We start from the raw sequence: 20,966 nt of genomic DNA, 5'->3' as shown, positions 1-20,966 counted from the left end.
AGGACAAGAAGATTAAATAACAACACTGATACACAAAATAATCAGAAACAGCTGATATATAGAGGTAAAGAGAAAATAGCATTTTAAGGTATTAAGTAGATGACAAAAAGAATTTACCTTCAGAAGAACAAAATTAAACACCCCATTTATTCATCCCTAGGAAGGGATGGAAAGAACCATCTAAAATTTAAATAAAAAACCCCAAAACTATGCACTTGGAATGTTGTAGGAGGCTGGAAGTCCACAGAAAATCAATCACACCTGGACTTGCCATACAATATAGTTGTTACAAGCTTTTTTAGATTTTATTAGAATACCTAGTTATTATATATTTTTTTTTCTTTTGACACTTAGAAGATTGGCAGTGGACTACAAAACCTTTAAAAATTACTAAAGGGAGGGGTTTTCTTATTATAAGATACATCTAATTAAGGCAATATATCACAGAGATTCAATATAAAATGGATTAGCAATATTCTTCCTATTTGATTTCTTCATTATCTACCCTGAGTGTAAATCTTCACGATATTCTGAAAAATTTCTCCTCACAGAAATGGGTTAAATTTCTAAATGGGTTAAATTTCCTTTCATTAAATATAGAATTCTTGCAAAGGACATGAAGAGAGTGTTATTACTTAAGAACTGGACTTTTGGTCTTAGGACATGGGAAGAGGGCTCTATTCCCTGCTCTTACACACACTTCTCATGGGATATTGAAAAAGTCACTCTTGGCTTTGTAAATGTGCTCAGCAGCTGCTTCTTATGATCAGATTACCAAAGTGCTGAAATCTTTTGAAAATCTGGCTATTTATTTTGTTGCTGAATAGGATCAGAGATCTTTTGAAATCTGGCTCCAGTTGGAGTGCTGTGCTCTTTTGAAAAGCTAGCCCTAAATCTGTGTATGCCTCAATTTCTCTATTAGCATTATCAGCACTGTTCTGCATCAAGAGGATGAGAAACAGCTCGCATACACAGTAATTCAAATTTGAAAGGGGATATATAGATGTACAGTTGCTCTTATAATTGTAGAAGTACAATATGTACTTATAAAAGAAAATAAAAAAGCAGTTCCTGATTTTTCCTAACCTTCGGACAAATGGTTTTCTTTAAGATCTAAAGTGAGGTAATGTTGACAATGTTATTCTACTTGCTATAGGTAAAGTTTGGGAATTGTCTATATGTATTAAAATGTGAGCAGAGATATTTCTCTGTCTTCCTTTTATGGTTATAAATATGCATTTAACTGCTTTACAGATTATGAAATAAGACACAGAATTTTGCATGTGGTACCATCCCATGCAAAGCAAAGCAAAAACAATTTGTACAGGATAAAAGCAGAATTCAAAGTGACAACACACACATGCTTGTGCAGATGCACTCAGCTAACTCCGTGAGTAAGGATTATAGGGAATGATGAGCTCAAGCACTGAAATTAAGGTAAGAATTTTCTAACAGCTCCATTCAGGCAGACAACACTGCCACAACTGGTATTTACCTGTTTTCTTAAGTATTTGCCCTTCTTTCCTTCCATAGTAACAAAGTGCAGTATGACTAAAACCTTTGAAATTTAAAATAAAAATATTCACTTTGGCTTAAAAGCTAGCAAATAAACAGAAAAATATGTTTCTTAAGGGAGCTTGATATTTTAAAACAACACAAGTTCCCCAGCTGTGTAGTGATTCTCATTTTGCTCGTGATCTCGGGTAGATATAGAGGCTTACATGTTCTCTAAATTGTAAGCTCTATATGAAGGGTGTTCTTTAATTACTGACAGCTAATGAAAACAGTTTTTACTGATCTCTCTAATGTCCTGGGAAAGTCTTTACTATGGATTCATTGTATTCTACTTCATATCCCTGATTGAAATGGGAGACCACAAGAGCATAGGGATTTGGTAGAAACTCGATTTCCTTCCTCTGGCTTCAAAGAGAACAGTTGCAGAAATTAAGCTGCGTTGATAGTGTGGTCAAACTTTGGTCAGACTGTGGTTATACTTGCATATTATTTAGATATAAAATCACTGCACTTTGGTTTTAAAAACTGCTGGATCTACCTTCAGTATCTAAACTTGCTCTGTTGACCAAAGGTATCGAATATAACTATTACATGAAAATAAATATTATTAATAAATCCATACACTTGAAACTTCACTTCCAGGGCTCTCTTATTTATGCCAAATATTGAGACAATAACTTTAGAAAATGCTAGTAAATATACAACTGCAGACATATGATATGGGAAACACAGATTTTCTACTTCAAAAAAAAAGATTTTGTGTTTTCTTTCATTTCATACAAAATATTTTCTTTGAGACATAATTTTTTACTTGTAATATAGAATGATGTAACTCTTGGTAAAACAAATATTATAAAAGCCCATTCAGTTACCCTGCTTTATTCCCTCCAAGCATCCCTGTCTGGGTTTTTTTATTTGTTTGTTTGAGGGGTTTTTTTTAGGTTTCTGCTGCATTCATTATCAGTTGGTTAATCTATTTCTTCATACAGATGTATTTATTATCCCTGCAATAGATATCCCTCAGCAAGATCTAAAAGCAGGATTCATTCAGTGGGAGATATATGGTAGAAGTTCAGATGACCCAGAAAACCAATAAACTACAATAGTAGAAGACTAAGCTCTATTGAATTTAGCAGGGCTTTATGTACGTCCTTACATTCTCTGCTCAGCTGAGGAGACTAAGGTATGAACGCTGTACTGAAACTGTTAAATCCAGTCACAAGGTCCAGTTCCTCAACCACTTTCATCTGTAAAATGGTGCACTATGATATCAAGCTTGACTAAAGATTGTCCAAAGCACTCTTCATACCAAAGGCACTTTCCTTCTGTTCAGAAAAGGGCGAATAAAAAGACAAATAAAAAGTTCCATCAGATATTGCAATCTGCAGATAGCAACAGCCTTTTTTCATTTTACATATCAAAAACTACAGCAGTGATTACTGTTCCTGATTACTACAAGCAAAAAGCAGAACAAGCGCTTTTGGCACACCGGATTCATTGCACATCTGTAATTGGCTAACCCCATCATGTGCGTTATTGCAAAAACTTTTGTAGACTGCACATATAATTTAAGATATTCATGCTTCTAAAAAAGACCACCTGGAGCTAACCCATGCAACATAAAACATGAATGTAAAAATCATATGGAAGCATTTTATTAAGAGCTTTGGAAAAGAGGAGTGTTGTGGCACTGACTTTTATTCAGAAATTTCTACTGGATGAAAATCCATATCATTATAGTGGCAAGAAATTAACTTGGTTTTAATGTGAACGTTTTCCCTGGCTTATTTTAGTATCACTGCTAAGGTTGGAGCCAAAGCAACCATCAACACTATGCTCCTCTGGACATTTACCTCTGCAAGTCTGAAGCCCATGCTCTTGCCAAAGCCCACTTAGTCTATACCATCAATTTTCTCAACCATGAATTTTAATTGTGACACCCACCACCTTTTAGCAGGAATGAAGAAAGTATATTCTCAGCTGAGGAGTAAATTTTTACTGACGTGCTAAAGACTACTGGACACAAAAAGACATGCACATTGAAAGGAGAAAGAATGAAGTGAAAAGTTAAAAACTTTGGGTTTCTTTTAAATATTAATATTCTTCACCAGATTGTTTTCATTACCAAGGCTGCATTAAGGATGCAAACATGTAGAGAAAAATGCAGGACTACAAAAAGGAGAGAGTCAGCCCTGGATGCTGAGTACAAGATGAAGGCATTTTGCATATTTGGGGTTTCAGCTATGGACTCAAAAAAACCTCAAATGGCTAAGAATAATATACTGTATTAAAAGAACATAATGAATATGCAATGTTGACCAAATCATTGTAACAGCACAAGAAGAGAAAGGAAGATGAACTGCAGTGTTACAGAATGGAAATACAATAGTTGCTGTGAGTGAGAGAAAAGACACTAAAGTCACCTTTTCTATTTCCTTGCTCTTAAGACACTTACTGTTTGCTTTTTTTCCTATTGTTAAGTTTCAAGGGGGAGTTCTAGCAATAAGCAACTCTTCTAGGGACTGACATCTGATTGACAACACTTTAGAAAAAGTATTAATTTGTTATCAGCAGTAAATATTTTGTGTCTCCACAGAAGTGATGGATAGAACATTTTATGGTACAAATAAAGCACCATGAGAAAGTAAATCATTCTATCATTTCTGCTAGCAGAACTGGCATGATCAGGTAGGTTCATTTATGTGCTGCTTCATGAAAAATAAAAAAAAAAAAAAGAAGAGCTGAACTTGAAATGCTTTTCCCATTATTTCTGTTCTGCTTCACAAAAAACCAAAACCTTTCAAAAAGTCTTTTAACTCCAGTAGCCTAGCATTTAGAACAGCAATGAAAACATTAAAATAATAATAGTAGTAGTGGTAGTAGTAGTAGTCATAGTAATAATAATAATAATAATAGCAACAACAACAACATTCTCATATTAAAACAAATAAATTTTAGGTTTGATTTACTAATCTGCATCGACTGTGGTCTATCATCCAAACATCATAGTAATTTGAAAATTTTAAGACAGCATTCAAGCCATGTTTATTCCCAGTTTCTTGATGCTCATATCCAGAGCAGTTTCTATAGAAAAACACAGAAACTCCTTTCTTAATAGTAACTTTCACTTCAATCCACTTTCCAAGATCAATTAGTTATACAGTTAATGTGTTTCACTTGGCTCTGCCAATATAATGTTCTTAAAGTATTTTAAAACCATAATTGTTATGAACTATGAATGCCTTACAAATACTTCAGTATACAATGCATATCCTAGCTAATTGCACTTGCAATTTCAGAGATTTGAGATAGGTTTGTTTGGTAAGAACTGCTTTCCATTTATTCATGTTTGTTGAAAAAATATAACAATCTTACTTTTATCCCTTTCAGTACAGGAAATTTCCCAGTATTTTGCCTACAACTGCTTCGAGGCTAAAACAGCTCAATACTACAAACTTCACATCACCAGCACTTGCAAAGTATGGATTATCCTAAAAATTTATCAGTGACCTGAACTCGAAAGACTTGTAGAATGGATTCTGTACAAGCAAGCACTTAAATAAACCTTATCAAGCTCTTGTGCCTTTTCTGCATCATTAGAAGTTTTATTATATCTTACTGCTAAAGAGCCTATACTGTTGCCAGAATTATTTCACATTTCTAATACACATAAGCCCATTTTTTCTTGAATTTTTCTAATCCCATTAGATTTTATGCTTAATGTCTCTACTTGTGCTTGCCAGCATCCTGCACCTCAGACATTCCAGCTTATCTTGCTATATATTTCCCTTTAATTCACTAAGTTTTCTATAAATACACATACATACTTTTTCAAATTAATTATTTTACTGTCATTCTGGAAAAGGATGCAGTTTTAGAGTTTTCAGGTGCATAGGAAATTATAATTTCATAATTTTTTCTTTAGGGGTTCTAGTCAACTTTTATTCTAATTTTTTCCATCAAAATTTTTCCTCACAATCAATTTCACTCATAAGTTTCCCCACTAGGCAATTAGTCCCTCAAATGCACTACGTATATCGGTTGACACCCTCCTCCATTTGCCAAATTTGAAGTCAATCAGGTCTTGATCACTTGTCACCAGGCAACCACCAACTCTTAGTCCCATATTCAATTCATCTTGTCTGTGACAGTGAGATTCAAACAGAGGTACCTCATTTTGGGTCCCATATCTTTCATACCAAAGCACCATCAATAATTCGCACAGAGAACATTCATGTTTCACCAGCGACCTCCTGAAATTTTCAGCGCATGGTTTCTGTTATATTCAAACAACAACTAATCATCTTTAACTCATGCAATAGGACGGAGATTAAGGTACCTCCTCATACGGCTGCATTGTCCCTATGGCCGCATAAACAAGTTTACAAGGGACAAACACAATGTTTACAATCAGTGGTTGATACTGATACATAGTCAGAGCACGATAGTGGCCTATATATAAACAGGGATCAGATTCTCATAAGAACAATGCCTGCAAGGCAGGGAGAAATAAATTACAGGGCTATAAAGAATTCTCCAGCACAAGAGTAGAAATTCTGCACAAAGGATTTGGATTTGGAGACCCTTTTCCTATAAAGGAATACCACCAACTCATCTGCATTATTCTGTTTTCATCTCATTGACTTTTTCGCACCAAACTTTGAAAAACAGTGTCTTAGGCCAAACACACTAAGGAAGAAAGTAATTCTAACTTTGCCCTTATAGATGGTTTCCCTGAAACAGAATTGTGTAGGGGTTCAGAACAGAAGGCTGGTCTCAACTGGAGGTCTTGTGTGTTTTAGCAGGGAAAGGCATGTACTATCTCGCACTTCCTGCTCAGAAGACAACACTCCATTTAAAATATAAAAGGCTAACAACAGGTAATGTTATTTAAAGTGTTTCCACAATGAGATCATCCTGAAGAGAACAACTTATTTATCTCTTATAAATGCATACACATCTAGCACAAAAATTATTAGAAAAAGATATTAAATTAATGAAAGTAATTCCACTTGACATTTGGGATAACAATTACCATACTTTCCAATTATCATTATTGCTTATTTTCTTTCCCAGAGAATTCAAAGTGCTAGACTTATTTCCTCAACCCCAAGTCCCACAATGTGATATGACATCAAGTTCATTTTCAGCCTAGAATTACATACTTTGTTTATTTTGAGAAAGGAACTTTTGAAAAACATGATAGTTTGAAGGAAAAAAGTGTAATTTTGTTTTAAAGCATAATATTTCTTCTTGTGTTTAACAATTTTTTAAATCTCTCTACCAATGCAGACTTGAAGCAACATTGAGTGCTTTATGGCAAGGAACTTTTGAGAGTTGTATTTACTTACATTGAACAGGAACAATTTGGACAAGAAATATTTCAATACGCCACAAATACTTTTGAGACCATCTGATTTCTCCTCCTATCATATATATTAATTCCAGAACACAATTGTGTAAAACTAATTAATTGCAGAACATGGAACACTAAAAGTAGAGATGGCTAAACTAAAAGTCACATTCTTTACACAACCTACCAGTCAGTCAGTACTATTTACTGAAGTCCTTATTCATTCCTCAGCTACAATCTCTCACTCACCTCTTCTCTTACAGCAGAAGTAAGAGGTTTTTTACCTATGTAATATAAAATGTAAATTTTTGTCTTAGAAAAATAAAAATTATAAACCTACTTTTAATTTGATGCACCTAAAGTCTTACATATTCTAGTTTCCACATGCCACACCATTCAACAGGAAATAAGGCTCATGGCCCTGCAAAAACACTGGTATCTCCAAAGACAAAAATTAACACCTCACTTCAATTAAAAAAAAAAAATTAAAATATTATAGCTATTTCAATCTCATCATGCAAATTTTCAGGACAAGGGTTTGCAAAATTAGGCACAGAGTGCCGGATTTAATTGCTGCTTCAAAAGAAACAGAAATTGTAAAAGCTAGGAACTCTGTTCAAGGCAAAGGGTCACGAGCCTTCTTTTTATAGTGACAGAGGTCCTGATTCCGAACCAAAGTCCCAAAAATTATTACCCAAAACCAAAATACACAGCATGACTTTACGTCAACCAAACACATTCAACACACCAAAGAATATCACCGTGCCTCACACTCCTCCTCTCCCTTCCTCTTTTCACTACAAAAAAACCAAAAATAAAAACAAAAACAAACAAACAAAAAAACAACAACAAAAAACAAACAAACAAAAAAAACCAAAAGGAAAAACGTGGCTTGGCAAAAAGATCCACAATATAATGGAAAAGAACATGAAAACTTGCATGATCTTTGAATGCTTTGAGAAACAGTTTGTACTAAAAGTGCAATGAAATTTCAAGTCAATAATTTGAAGACAATATTCTAAAAGACAAAGGTTCTCACAAGAGTTTGATGTTGAAACAGGACTACAGGGCCTAGTATCAAAATGCACAAGAGGATTTCAAGTGCCATGCCACATAAAGTACCACTTCCTGGCTGAACACACAGCCTATCCTATGAAAATACTACCATTTCCAGATAACTTTCAGAAAATTCATATTTGAGTTCAAAAAAATGATCAGCATCTCATTTACTGTTGTCCTCAGAACATACTCCAGACTCAGAAGAAAGAGTTTTGGAAGGATGGAAACAGAGGACAGTAGTACTGTTATCCATAACACACTGTATGTACTATCAAAGACAATTTTATTCCTACTGACTATAAGTAACATGTTGATTATTTTCTTCCATATAGAATCATATCCTGGTCTTTAAGAACTGTCTTTAAACTCATTTGCTATAAGTTGTGTGTGTATTTGTTTATAACTGAGACTTCCTACAGACAGAAAGCCTTAGACAATGTACTAAAAGAAAAATGACTGAAGTCTGCTGTATTAGAGGATGGAAATTTTTTCCATTTTTAGCAAATGTCAGATCACTGGCTATTGCTTCTAAGATTAATAAAAGTTATAATGGTTTCTAGATCGCCTCTAAATAAAGATTACTATGAATGGAGAAATGATTTACCAATAGTCACCACAATGAGATTTCTTTAAAGGTTACAATCATCAGTTATTTAGCCGAAACAGTGCTGAGAATGCCTGGTCATTTCTTGAATAATGCATAATGTTCATTGCAGATTTGATCTGTATTATAACAGTACAGATATTTCTAAAATAATGGAGAAAACTATCTGTTACTTTCCAATTGCTCAAGATATTTCCATGAAGTAATCGACTCTGAAAATATTATATGGAGTTACCTGAGTTCTCATTTGCAAGCACAACTTGTAGTGATCACTACACAATAGGCATAAGAAAACAAACTCATCAGCCTTTACAGACTTCCAAGAAAAGCTGTGATAAATACAGGGCAGAGTAAAGCACCTTCCTGAAATACTAAATTAAAATTATTAAATTGCTATATGGTACTGGGGGACAAATTTAAAACTAAGCTTTTAAAATTAATGATTAACACAAGCAGACCGACACATTGGGGGAAGAAAAAAAATTGCAGTTGCCTACACAATGTAAGTACCTCTCAAATGATTTTCCAAATGTCTTTAAGTCTATTCAGAAGATTGTTTGTGCACATACAAAGTATAATGTCTAGTGTTTTATTGTAGGTTTATCAACCATACTTCACATGAAGCTGCAAGCTATTTATGTGAGCTTGTTTATACATATGAACTTCTTCTAGGGCAGCAAAAAGCAACCTTAATAAATGAAACTGAATTTCTTTTGATGTAATTTCATGAATGTTTGATCAGAATGTGTTAACAGGTTTCTATGTAAGGAGAACTGGTGAAGTCATAAAATATACCTGTACTATACAGTTAAACCTGCTTATGGGGAATTATACAATGAAACATTCTTTCATCAAGCATTGTTTCTATATACTGACACATAAATAATACAATCCTACTTAGGATAAAGCTAAGCACCCAAACAGAAGGAAAAAAAGTCAAAACCCCTTCCTGAGCCCCCACATCCCTTACACCTAAAGGAATGAGAACCACAGCACTAGATGGCTGGAAGGGCAGGGTTATTCTATCAGATAGGGTGAACAGACATTAAATGTTCCCAACTCTTTTATAGGGAGAAACATTAATCTAGATTGGACTATTTATGCTGTTGCCTAAGATTTTGTTCCGTAAAATTCTTTTCTTCATTAGAATCTTTGCACAAAAAGGAAGATTATACATTCAGGTATATATTCCAGAAGAGGATAATGAAAAATAGATCCCAGATACTCTGGAAATATACACAGAGATCGGCAGAGCTCAGACTTTCAGTAACACAGGACAGCTTGTAGAAGCACAGACAGATCATAGATTGCACAGCAGAGTCCACTTTACATCTAACTTGAAATACTGTTTAATTGCCTGAGAATAAACTCTCATCCTGTAAAAATGGGGAACATTTGCATATTATATCAGAAGCCTAATGAACCATGTTATACTCATGCCCTGGATGATGTAATTATTGCCTTTTCGTCTCCATGAGAATTATATATGATGTGGCAGATAATATAAATTAAATATATGAAATGATGTAACTATGTCCAGCTACTAAATCCTCAGCCTGAAACTGCATTGGTTTTTGCCCTCCATGCCTCTCTCCATCCACTGAAAATTATAACTTTCCTTAAATAACATCACTTCCTTTAAATGGAAAAGCAGGTAAAAACCCTTTGCACCATCAACACAAGACAACACAGACAACTGTGGGCTGATAAATAAGATTCTATTTCTACCTCCTCCCTCCACCCTTAAATGTAGCTTTTTTGTTGGCCTCATGATATATACATTCTATCTAATTTAGTGTAGATTAAGAGTTCATTGTTCATAATTTGTGGAAAAAACCTGAAGTGCTCAAATCTCATATGCCTCTTCCAAAAATACGCTTCCTTCAAAATGTGAGATCAGTAGCTGAAAATAAAGGAGAGGAGTTTTCTGTGCTGTCAAAGCCAGGACACCCAGATATCCCAGGTTTGGTAACCCTGATTTCTGTTTTTGCAACTTACTCCTTAATTTAAAACACCTATCAGACAGAGATTGCACTCATCCAGATGGGTAACCTAAGTTGAAAAAATAATAAATTACAAAAATGTCCACTTTACATAGGTCATTGGAAAGACTATTTAGGAGGAACATGCACACAGCCTCTAGTTTGTGGCAAGTCACATCTAACATTGCTTTTGCTGCCCAACTGCTTGTTTGAGCATTAAAAGAGGGAATTTAATACTGAAAACAGTCTATTTTTTGATAGACGCCTACTGGCTCAGAAGTCAAAATAATTTCTATAGACATAATGAGAGGATAAAAAATATCCTAGTCTCTCACCTGAAGATTTACACATGTGGATGTGATGCTTTCAAACTTCAGAAATACGTAATTCTACCTTTAAGGTACAGCCAGAAAATTAAGACACTGAGCTCTCAAATCAAGGAATAATGCCACGTTCCTCTCAAACACATCCTTATGCAAAATACCACAACAAAGCAACACAATAACAGCTAAATAACTTGAAACACTTTAGTCTACATTGCCCAGAAGTCTTACAGCTGTCATAGTTACGTTGTTAAATAAAAAATAATTAAAATAAGAGGTTTATTTCACCTTCACATGGTGTCTTTCTCATGCAGACCTCAGATTTCCACATTTGAATCCCTTTTAAGGATTTGATATGCAGGGAAAGAAGAAAGGATGAAAGTAAAAATTTCAATTTAGAGGTTACTAAAGGCTGCCATACTCTGTAGTACACAACATATTTACTCCATACCTTTTACTGATGTATTAGGTGGAGGTCCTTCCATCCTCAAGTTCCATGGAGGATCACCTTGATTAGCAAAGTCCCTCATTTTCAGATAGCTAATTGTAAGTCGGATGATGGATGCCTTGTCAAGCTGGCTGGTAATGGCTGCAGGCAGTGGCAACAACTTTGCCAACTCATAGAATTCAAAATTCTCCTTTCCCCGGCGAGAGCGAGCAGCATCTCGGGACTTTTCCTTCCTCAAAGCTTGTAAACTGAAAGAAAATAAACAAAGTAGGACATTCATCAATATTAGCGTTCTGTCACATTCAACCAATTTACTTTTTCACTGCTGGTCTCTACAAATTACCACATTTTCAAAATGCTGTTGCACATAGAGCTACAGATTTCAGGATATATAAAATCTTACTCCATGCTTGAATGATTAAAACTATTGACAGTATTTAAGTTTCAGTAGTAGCCAACATATGTAACTACTCTTAACTCACTTCAGCCACTTTCTTTTTAGCCTGCCTTTCCTTTGTCTGCTATCAGTCTCATGAAAAAATTCCCAAGAATACTGTGTATGTGTGGGGTTTATCTGTCTAGGTGCCATTGCTTCTTCTGACTCACTGTAAGACAACTTTGCCTTAATTTTTGTCAAATTCTGACTCTTGGGAGAAGATTAAAAGATGATTCAAGTGTTTGTCACCTCTGACAGTGGCTGCACTGCAGCCGAGATGACCAAACAGGTTGTATAGTAACTGCTGAGACACAGAAGTTTAAGTCTGGTGTAATAATGTAAAACTTCCTGTGTTTAATGAAGCTGTTCTTTAGGAGTTGTTCAACTGTCTTTGCAGTGGAAGCAGTACCTTTTGTTAGTGAGGTGAGAAAGCTATTAATACAGTTATGTGATTCACATTTCTGACTGTAATTTGCTACCACATACATGGCAGACTGACCACTTTTTGATCAGAAAGGACCTTCTGCTTTATACGGAGCTGTTGGAAATGCTGAGACATTCATTTCTTGCATAGATTGCATCTATGCAACACTGTTGCATAGATGTATCACTTGCTACCACCAATACAGAACACACAAAGATAACTCAGATTTTACTCCTGGGCTATTTGTTTAATTGGTGCAAAAGTCCTGAATGCAGTGTGATGACAGTGGTTAACAGCTGGGGGCTCTTTTTCCTTTTTTACACAGAGAAAAGTGTTCAACCTCAGGATATTACAAGCTTCACAGTACATCTGCCTCGATGGATACAGGTTGGTGCTGGTGTCTGTCCATCATTCTACAAGGTGAGTAAAAACTGTTCTTGTACCTCATTAGGGTCTATCTTTCCTTTGATTCATTTGTTTACCTACTAATTTGATGAAGTTAAAGCCACAATTCCATTAGCTAGTCATTGGTTTACCACAGAGCTAGAATACAACCAGTGTATAATGGAACAGCAAATGCTTCTCTCAAGCTTCCACAACCCTTCCTGAAACCCTGGATTTTATAAAAAATAAAAAGTCATAATGGCCAGATCTACAAAAGCACTCTGACATATGAAGTAAATCAGTAGAATTGAGGCACGCAGATATAACAACGTGAAGCTAAGAGCTCTATTTTGGCTGTTTTTCTAATTTGGGAATAAACTACAGAGTTTCTCTTTTTTTGATATTCTTAACCACCTGTATTTTTGTAGCCATCTTTGCCACTTCAGACTGGGAAGGGCATATCAGCTAGGCCCTTAACACACAAATGGAATCCCTCCATGACAGTTCCCTTAGTATGGTTAACACATTACATTCCCTATACAATTCTATACCAATAGCAATTATATTTAAAAAGACAGTCTGGCTAAGAAATAGGAATGGTGAGATAAAGGTACAGGAGAAAGCAGCACATCCTTACCCACAGGTAAAGATACACAATCCTACTGAATGACACAGTAAAGTACATACTTGGTTTTATGAACTCTATATAGAATGCTAGCACATTGATTTGTAAATTGTATTCTAGGAAAGATGTACCTGAAAAATAATATTTCACAATGCACATTGTAGATGCATCTCTATCCAATTTCAAATTTTAAATATCTACCATCAAGGATGTGGAAAATCCCTTAAAAGGTGCATTAAATAAAACAGATGGAAGTATTTGATGTATACACAGAAATACGGGAGCTACAGCTCTGTGGGGTATGAACTGTCCAATTAATTCCAAGGAAGTAGTATACCCTCTACAAGTTAAATATATACAACTGCAACATAAGGGAAAGGCAGGCAAATTTCTCTGCACAATTGCTTCCAAGTGAAAGCTCAATTTCATGGCACAAGACATGGCCTTTTCTGCCTGTCACCACCTTTTTTTTTTCCCAGAAGCCAAGTCTGAGAACTCAAGTCCCCAAATCAAGTTAGCAGAAGAAATGAGCTTATAGATTTGTTCTGAAAGTCTGCACCAAGAGGGTCACACCTTATTTCCAAAGCATTTAATTATACCCCTATGTAAGAAAGGAGATTTTTGGAGATCCCTATTAAAACAAATCAGAAAAATTACAGATCTCAGCAACTTCTGAAACTGAAAATGTTAGAAATTGAACAGTGATAGAATATTCCTTAAAAACACCCACGTCTAAATCCACAGTTTGGAAGTCCTATAGAGGTTTCAGGAGACTACCGAAACTGAAAAATATATTGGAATGTAAACTTATGTAAAACATTACTGGATCAGTAACAGTTTGCAGTGGAAGTCAGTTAAGCTGAAAAGTGAGGCTACCAGTGTCAGCAAACAGAATGATTGGAAAGCTGCCTATGTGTATTCAAACTTATACAACAAAAAATGTAGAAGGGATGGCGAGCTGACATGATAGAAAAAAGAAACTCCTGAGAAACGGTATTAAGAATAATTCACTTTTTCTCCCAGACATTTGTTATATTGTCATTTGTGGAAGCTTCATGGGGTGAATCAAGTTAAGGAATTTGTAACTTGGAGCATTTTTCTCTTGGCATCAGTGCCATTAAGCCAAATTTTAAAAGAGCGTCCGCTGATATGTGCACGCAAGTCCTAATTTCTACTCTATGTAATTCCGCTAGGGAGATACACTATACTGTTGGACACTGCAGTTATGCTGATAAAATGGGTCCTTAATTTGGGAGCAGTGATTTCCTCAGCAGGATGCAGGAATTCATTAGATACGACCTAAACATGGCTGTTAATCCTCTCTGGCACCTGTGATTCTGTTAGGCAACATCAGCTGCATTGTCAGATGCTCTTAATAAAGCAATGTACTGGCACTAATAATCCCAAGAGGATGCTAGAAAAGAGGAGTGTGAAGTTCCCAACAGAAAGCAGTGGCGCTGACACCAGACCAAAATTCATCTCAGCTCCTGTCATATGACACTGGGGCTAGAGGTGGTTCTTAGAACATAAATGAATTTGTTAAGTATCAGGCTGCAAAAACTTAGAAATACACAGGCTCTTCTGCTAATAAGGAAAATTAAAGTGTGGGAAACTACACATGTTGACTAAGTGGATTTCAAACCAGTCAGAAAGCACCAAGAAAGCAAGCATCACATGATTAAGAGCTCTCAAATGACACAGGAGATCCCCCAGCAGACAAGCAAATCTACATATAATATCCACAGTCCCAGCAAGAGAGTAACAGTGGGAAATATACACAAGGGATATAAATATTACTTCCTCTTTGCTTCCTGTGGAGAAGGGGTAGAAGCTAAGACAATTGGATAAGGGTGCATCACTGTACAATGTAAAAGGATGATGTTTTCATACAATGGTGAAACTTCATGCATTCCCGTAAGAAGACATTTCTCATAGAATTTTCATATACAGAGTCCACTAAAGAAGACTAAGAGGTTTCCAGCTGCTAGGTCCTGATAATTCTGAGAAGCAGTACCATATAAACAGGATATTTAATGGCTTGAAAACTAATGCTATTTTAGATATGGTTTCTAAAATATATTTTATTTTTCATTTTAGGGCCTTTCCAGATGGACTGATATAAAGGGGGTCTGGCTTTTACAGATGAAAGGGTACAATAAATACTACCATATAATTCTAAAATGGTATACATGACATTTCTAAAGTAGATTTTCTATTGAAGACACAGCAGATGCAGAAGACATGATAATATGGTGTTGCATAAAAGTTTTATTGGTACTCATAACTCACTTGTGATTTCATTGTGCTTGTGGTCATTCCAAGCTTAACCTGCTCCATGTTTTATTTCACATAATTTTATATACTTTGCATTCATAAGCATATACATGCATCCATATCTGCGTGCACACCCGCAACCTTCACTTGTCTGACCAACTGACATCTGTCACTTTAAAGTTGGGACAATCACAGATCCTAATTTTTGCAGCATTTAATGGCAATCAAACATGTTACAGCACATCAACAGATACACTGACCTAGACAAGGATTTTTTAGCATATGTTCACAGAATCACAGAATATTCTGAGCTGGAAGTGACCCACAAGGATCATCAAGCCCAGCTCTTAAATGAGTGGCCTAGCTGGGGATCAAGTCTGTGATGTTGGTGTTATTAGCACCATGCTCTAACCAACTGAGCTAATCTCAGAGTCATAACAATACCTCACTTCTGTGTCTCAGTTTGGGCACTAAGAATCAATGAAATAATTTAATTATGTGGATTTGCATTTTGAATGAAAACAGGAATGGCTTCAGTTACAAATAATTTTTGCTTGCAATTTCAAAGTATAGCTTGGAAAGAGGTGCTTCACAGACTTGCCCAGTTTAGAAAGGCAGCTCAAATTTACATTTCACCTACACTGTTCCCTTAAACCTGATGCAGGCAGGACCCCCCAAGCAGAGCTTCTCAGAAATATCGGCCTCCCTCTGCTCAGCCCCACATAACAGCACTGCTGGGATTTATGGTACCTTCATTGGACTTGTCACAAATAGAGATTGGATTGGAAGCAACAGCCATAAAACAAGGTTTGAGGGACAGACGGACTGCTGAGCTCAAGATATAGTGGCTTGAGCCAGTGGACAGCTTATCTGAGGTGTGCTATCATAGTTATTGCTCATTTCCATTCACAGGCACATTTCCATTCAGTTTTCTGCTTCACAAGCAGAAAAGTATGGCCAAGTCTCACAAAGGATGCACAGTATTTTTGAGAATGGCATTGAAATCCTCCCTGATTTCAGTACAAACTTTATAAATGCAAAAGTATACCAGAACAGAGCACTTTTTCTTATATTACTAAACATTTTCATACTTGTTAACCCAGCTATTACTGAGCACTAGTGAATTTCTTAAGCCCCTAACAACAATATAGATTAGTAGCAGCAACTCCAGATATAGTATAAAAATAGCACTTAATATCTAATAATGTTTATAACAGGCTTTATAGAGAATGAAGCAATATGTCTCCGTGTGTGTTTTTCTATTAGTCTAGTCTTTTAAAGTCAAGGATCAAAAGGTCCACTGTAAACAGTATCCAACTCTCTAAAGGACAAAGTCAGATTAATATTATAACCATTTCACAGAAAAGAAATCAGATATAAGTAAAGGATATGCAACATTAGAACACACAATGAATCTACTACAAAAAATTTGGACTGGAGGTAAGTGATCCAGCCCCCTCAGCCCTCTGAAAGAGACTTTAAATTATGTATGTCCCTCTATGTAGAGTGTTTCCTAATACAAAGAACACAAGCAGACTTGCTATTGAGCATAGTTATAGTATTACATAGAGCAATAAATTTATGCTGCTCCTGAGTCCAGAGTTGTGCATTTGTGCAATTCAATATGAGTTATACCAGAAAGATCCTCTTATATTTTTTCTTTGTTCCACGTTAATATGATGTGACATAATATTACCATACTTTGGATATTTTTGTATTTAAATCAACTTTTTGTCCCTTCCTCTTTTATTAATAACCTCTTTACATAATTTATGTATTCACATAATAAAATGTAGTGGATGATTATGAAAATTTGACTAATACAAATGTTTATGCACTCTGATCTATTACAGGAATAATTGATTACCTGCTCCCTCAAAGCCACATCCTTCCGAATTTTTTCTGGGGCTTCAAGCTGACCAGTGAAAACAACGAGGGCAGTTAAGCCCTTTTATAACAAGTACATTTAAAATCTGACTCTTAAAATCTGCCTGGGCAATTCATTAAGATAACGTCCTGCTCCACCTATAGGTTGCCACCCATAAGCCATGTTCTGTCATATAAAAATCTTTTTTCATATCGCTGATGTCATGGAACAATTAAACTTCATTAGAAGTTCAAAGAATGGAATAGCATCAATATTTAAATGAACAAATTATTTGGAATATTTATTGATTTTTCTTCTATATGACTTTTCTTATTCCTGATGTTTTTTCAAAAGTTAATAGTGGCATTTCAGAAACAGTGTTCAATCCAATGGATATTAATCTGAACAGCAGTGCACATTTTCAGACTCCAAAACAATTATTTAGACTGTAGGAAAGATGAAGGAAGTAAAGCTGACTAACCTGCACCGCATAATTGCACATGTTGCAGTTGCAAAGACCAGTTTTGGAAGTCAAACATCACCATTGGTGGTAGCATGAGCCTAAGGCTTGTTATTATAAATTTTTTTGTTATTCTGTTTTTCTAAAGGTTATGCTCTAGAGAGTTCACAAATATGCATGAAACTGGATATTTTTTCAGTATAGTAGACACAAAATACAAAAGAATGAAGCAAGAGAACTAATGCTCCTGTAGACATAAATTAAAAGAAGAAAAATCCTCTCTCAACCTTCTATGACTAATTCAATTAGTTCTGAAAAATTGATAATGAAAGTATGTTAATATGTTTACCTCTAATTTCTACACTACATTTTGCTATCTTTGGGGATTTCTTTGCTTTTGAGACAACTTTTTGAGTTGATATTTTCTCCCTTTCTTTGCTTTTCCTTTTTTCTTTCTGCTGTCCCATTCATAGATTTCTTTCTACAAAGATTGTTTCTGAACTGAGAGTACAAGAACTTCAATACTAATAATAACAGTTACAATATTTAAAAGAGGACACTACTTTTGTGAGGGGAAAACCTCCAAAATCAAAAGCCACATTAAATTTTACCTTCTTTCTTTTTAAGTTGATCTGAGAAGCCAGACGGCAGATTTTTATGGATTTTTTCTACTTGTTTGCTTAGGAGATCCGAACATTGCTCAGTCTCACTATTTATCAATTAATCTAGCATGCAGCCTCAAAGGAGAAAGGTCGACTTGCATTAAAAATTCATCCATCAAAAATTCATCAAAGACTTCAGCATTTTAACTTGTGAACCTTTGAACACCTACATACTTGTCAGATCTGTGGTCATAGTTAACTGGAATCTATAGTTACCACACTGCCTGTACTTGCTCTGACACGAGCTGCATGAAGAGACTTTCAGGTGAAGGTGCAGTACATAACCAAGTGAGGCAGACTGCTTCCTCAAACTGCTCTTTTCATCAGACAAAGGAAATCTAACATCTGACTAAGTTCAAAGTCAGTAAAATCAGACCCTTTCAATGACCAAACGCTTTTCAGGGGAGCTTATTTTTTTCCCCACCATAAAAAATCACCATTCTTACAGGCAAGAATTTGCCAAAAAGGTAAATTAACCATTATCTGATACTATCATCAATGGCCTAGACCACAAATTAAAGCCATTTATTGCTGTCTAAGAAAAAATAATGTTTTGAGACTTTCTTTAATGTGTGAAGAAAGCTGTATAGTATATGCTGGAAGTTAAAGCTGGAACCTTCAAGTTCAAGGTAAAAACTCTGCTGCTTAACTAATGCACTGCTCATAGCTGTCATCATTAATTTATGTTAGCCTCTGTAAACATCAAGAGTATAATAGGCCAATTTCACAACTAAATATAGATGCACATTTTGCCCTTATATAAATGGCAGATTGCTGCTGTAGATCATCACTGCAGCAACACGTCAGTAAAGATGCACTGTTTGATGGTCTGATGCTCACACAATATATAAAACCAGTTGTAATGGTTGTTTGGAAGCAAAGTGTAACATAGCAGCAAAATTTCATTTGTTCCACAAACTCAGGATATATTAAGCTTGGCTGACAAAGACTGTTTGATGTGCTAAATCAGTTTGACCTTCATTTTTGCTTTATATTTCTCATTTAACACATGAAATGACCATTATTTTTTCACCGTATAGGAAAATATCACAGAACTGATTTCTATTAAGACCTTTCTTTTCCTTGTAGAAAGAAAAAAATACATTTGGCCAAAAGTGCTTTAGCAATTATTGCAAAACTTATAAAAAATAATACCTATTAAGCCCAGCTTTTTATTATATCAATAAGACTTGAGGTTGGTTTTTAGGAATTGTGGTTTCAGAGAAGAGGATCCTTTTATTTTAAACATGTAAATGTGGTTCAAGGAAAAGGTTTGTGTATGCTTGAACTAATCATTAAACTGAATGTTTTATCACCAGTACATACCTCTGTTGAACCGTATAAATAACAGGATTTAGTTCCAAAGTGAGTCATTAAAACATAATAATAGGAACATGGCAGGTTTTTAAGGATTACAGACTGCATCAATCCCGCACAATCTTTTAAAACTAATGTACACCTTGATACAGAATCCATTAAGTGAGCTGTGATACACTAGTTTAAATCCAAATTCTACAACTAGAACACTACTGTTTCGGTCTTTTTTTTCTTCCTGTGTTGAACTAAGCAATTGCCACCCTCCTGATAATAGAGAAACCGCAGTTTTATCAAGCAATTTTGCAGCACCCAATAAACAGCACTTTACCTTGGAGCAACTTGTACATTTCACACCTTAAATTTCTATTTACCAAATCAGCTAATCACTTCACAATTGAACTTCTCAGAACAAAAAATTATCAATTAAAGTGGTTGAAACTCCTGCAAATTATCATTTAGGAATGAAGTAATTGCTTTCATCAGGGCAGAAAAGCCCGCCAGAACAGAAATGTCACTTCAGATTAGTGTTCTCACTCCTGAAGCTATGGATGACACAGCTGATATAAGACTAAATGCCAAGACCAATCAATTGCTTTTGTGGCTCTGTTCTGAGCTGCTGTAAAAGGGGCCATTTTCTAGGATCTACTCTTCATTATAGTAAATGCTATCTCCTTGGTAACATAATTCCATTTCTCATAAATTCCGTCTGAGAGCATTGTCCTAACAATGGATGTTTGTGGAAAAGAATGCTGTTGGTTTAATGCAAAGAAATTAAGTGTGAACGGCTGTCAAAGTACTATAGTTTGATTGTTCTTAAACATAAATTGAAGTCTTTACATTAAAAACAGAATACTTTGGCGGAAATGAATGTTCTGAACTAGTGTGATATATTGCATTTGGAAGTGATGTATTTCTGATTGAGAGTTTAGACTCATTTTTGAATACCTATGTTCTGTCTATAGTGGGCACACTTATCCCAGGCAGAGATTTGTCAGTTTAAGAGAGAGTAGATAAACACTCCACTTATTTCACACAGTGCAGTTAGGAAATGTGAAACTGCGTAAGAAAACATGGTCTCATTATCATATGACATGCTATTTGTTAGCAGACTCATCTGTGTATAAAAGCTTTCTTTGAACTGAGCCCTTACTGGAAATATCTGTATTTCAATTTGTACTGTTCAGCTTCCTAAAATACTTAGAATCTGAGTTATGGTCTCCAATTAAAAGGATA

At 35.3% G+C, this 20,966-nt stretch overlaps 1 protein-coding gene across 7 annotated transcripts in view; it reads right to left on the bottom strand.

Annotated features, from left to right (window-relative positions):
- NPAS3 (neuronal PAS domain protein 3) overlaps positions 1 to 20,966 on the bottom strand; it is a 599,417-nt gene that overhangs the window by 408,614 nt on the left and 169,837 nt on the right. For 6 of the 7 annotated variants that reach the window (XM_069017784.1, XM_069017786.1, XM_069017792.1 and 3 more), the window contains 2 exons: positions 11,288 to 11,532; positions 11,125 to 11,175 (listed from right to left, as the gene is read on the bottom strand). In XM_069017784.1, coding sequence (XP_068873885.1) covers positions 11,125 to 11,175; positions 11,288 to 11,532 — 296 coding nt within the window. The remainder of the gene's footprint in view (positions 1 to 11,124; positions 11,176 to 11,287; positions 11,533 to 20,966) is intronic. The other variant, XM_069017790.1, reaches the window with a different exon arrangement.

The sequence above is a fragment of the Aphelocoma coerulescens genome, chromosome 5 (genome assembly GCF_041296385.1).
Source record: "Aphelocoma coerulescens isolate FSJ_1873_10779 chromosome 5, UR_Acoe_1.0, whole genome shotgun sequence".
NCBI lineage: Eukaryota > Metazoa > Chordata > Aves > Passeriformes > Corvidae > Aphelocoma > Aphelocoma coerulescens.
The sequence above is the reverse complement of the archived record's forward strand: the minus strand, read 5'-3'. Positions and strand labels throughout refer to the sequence as shown.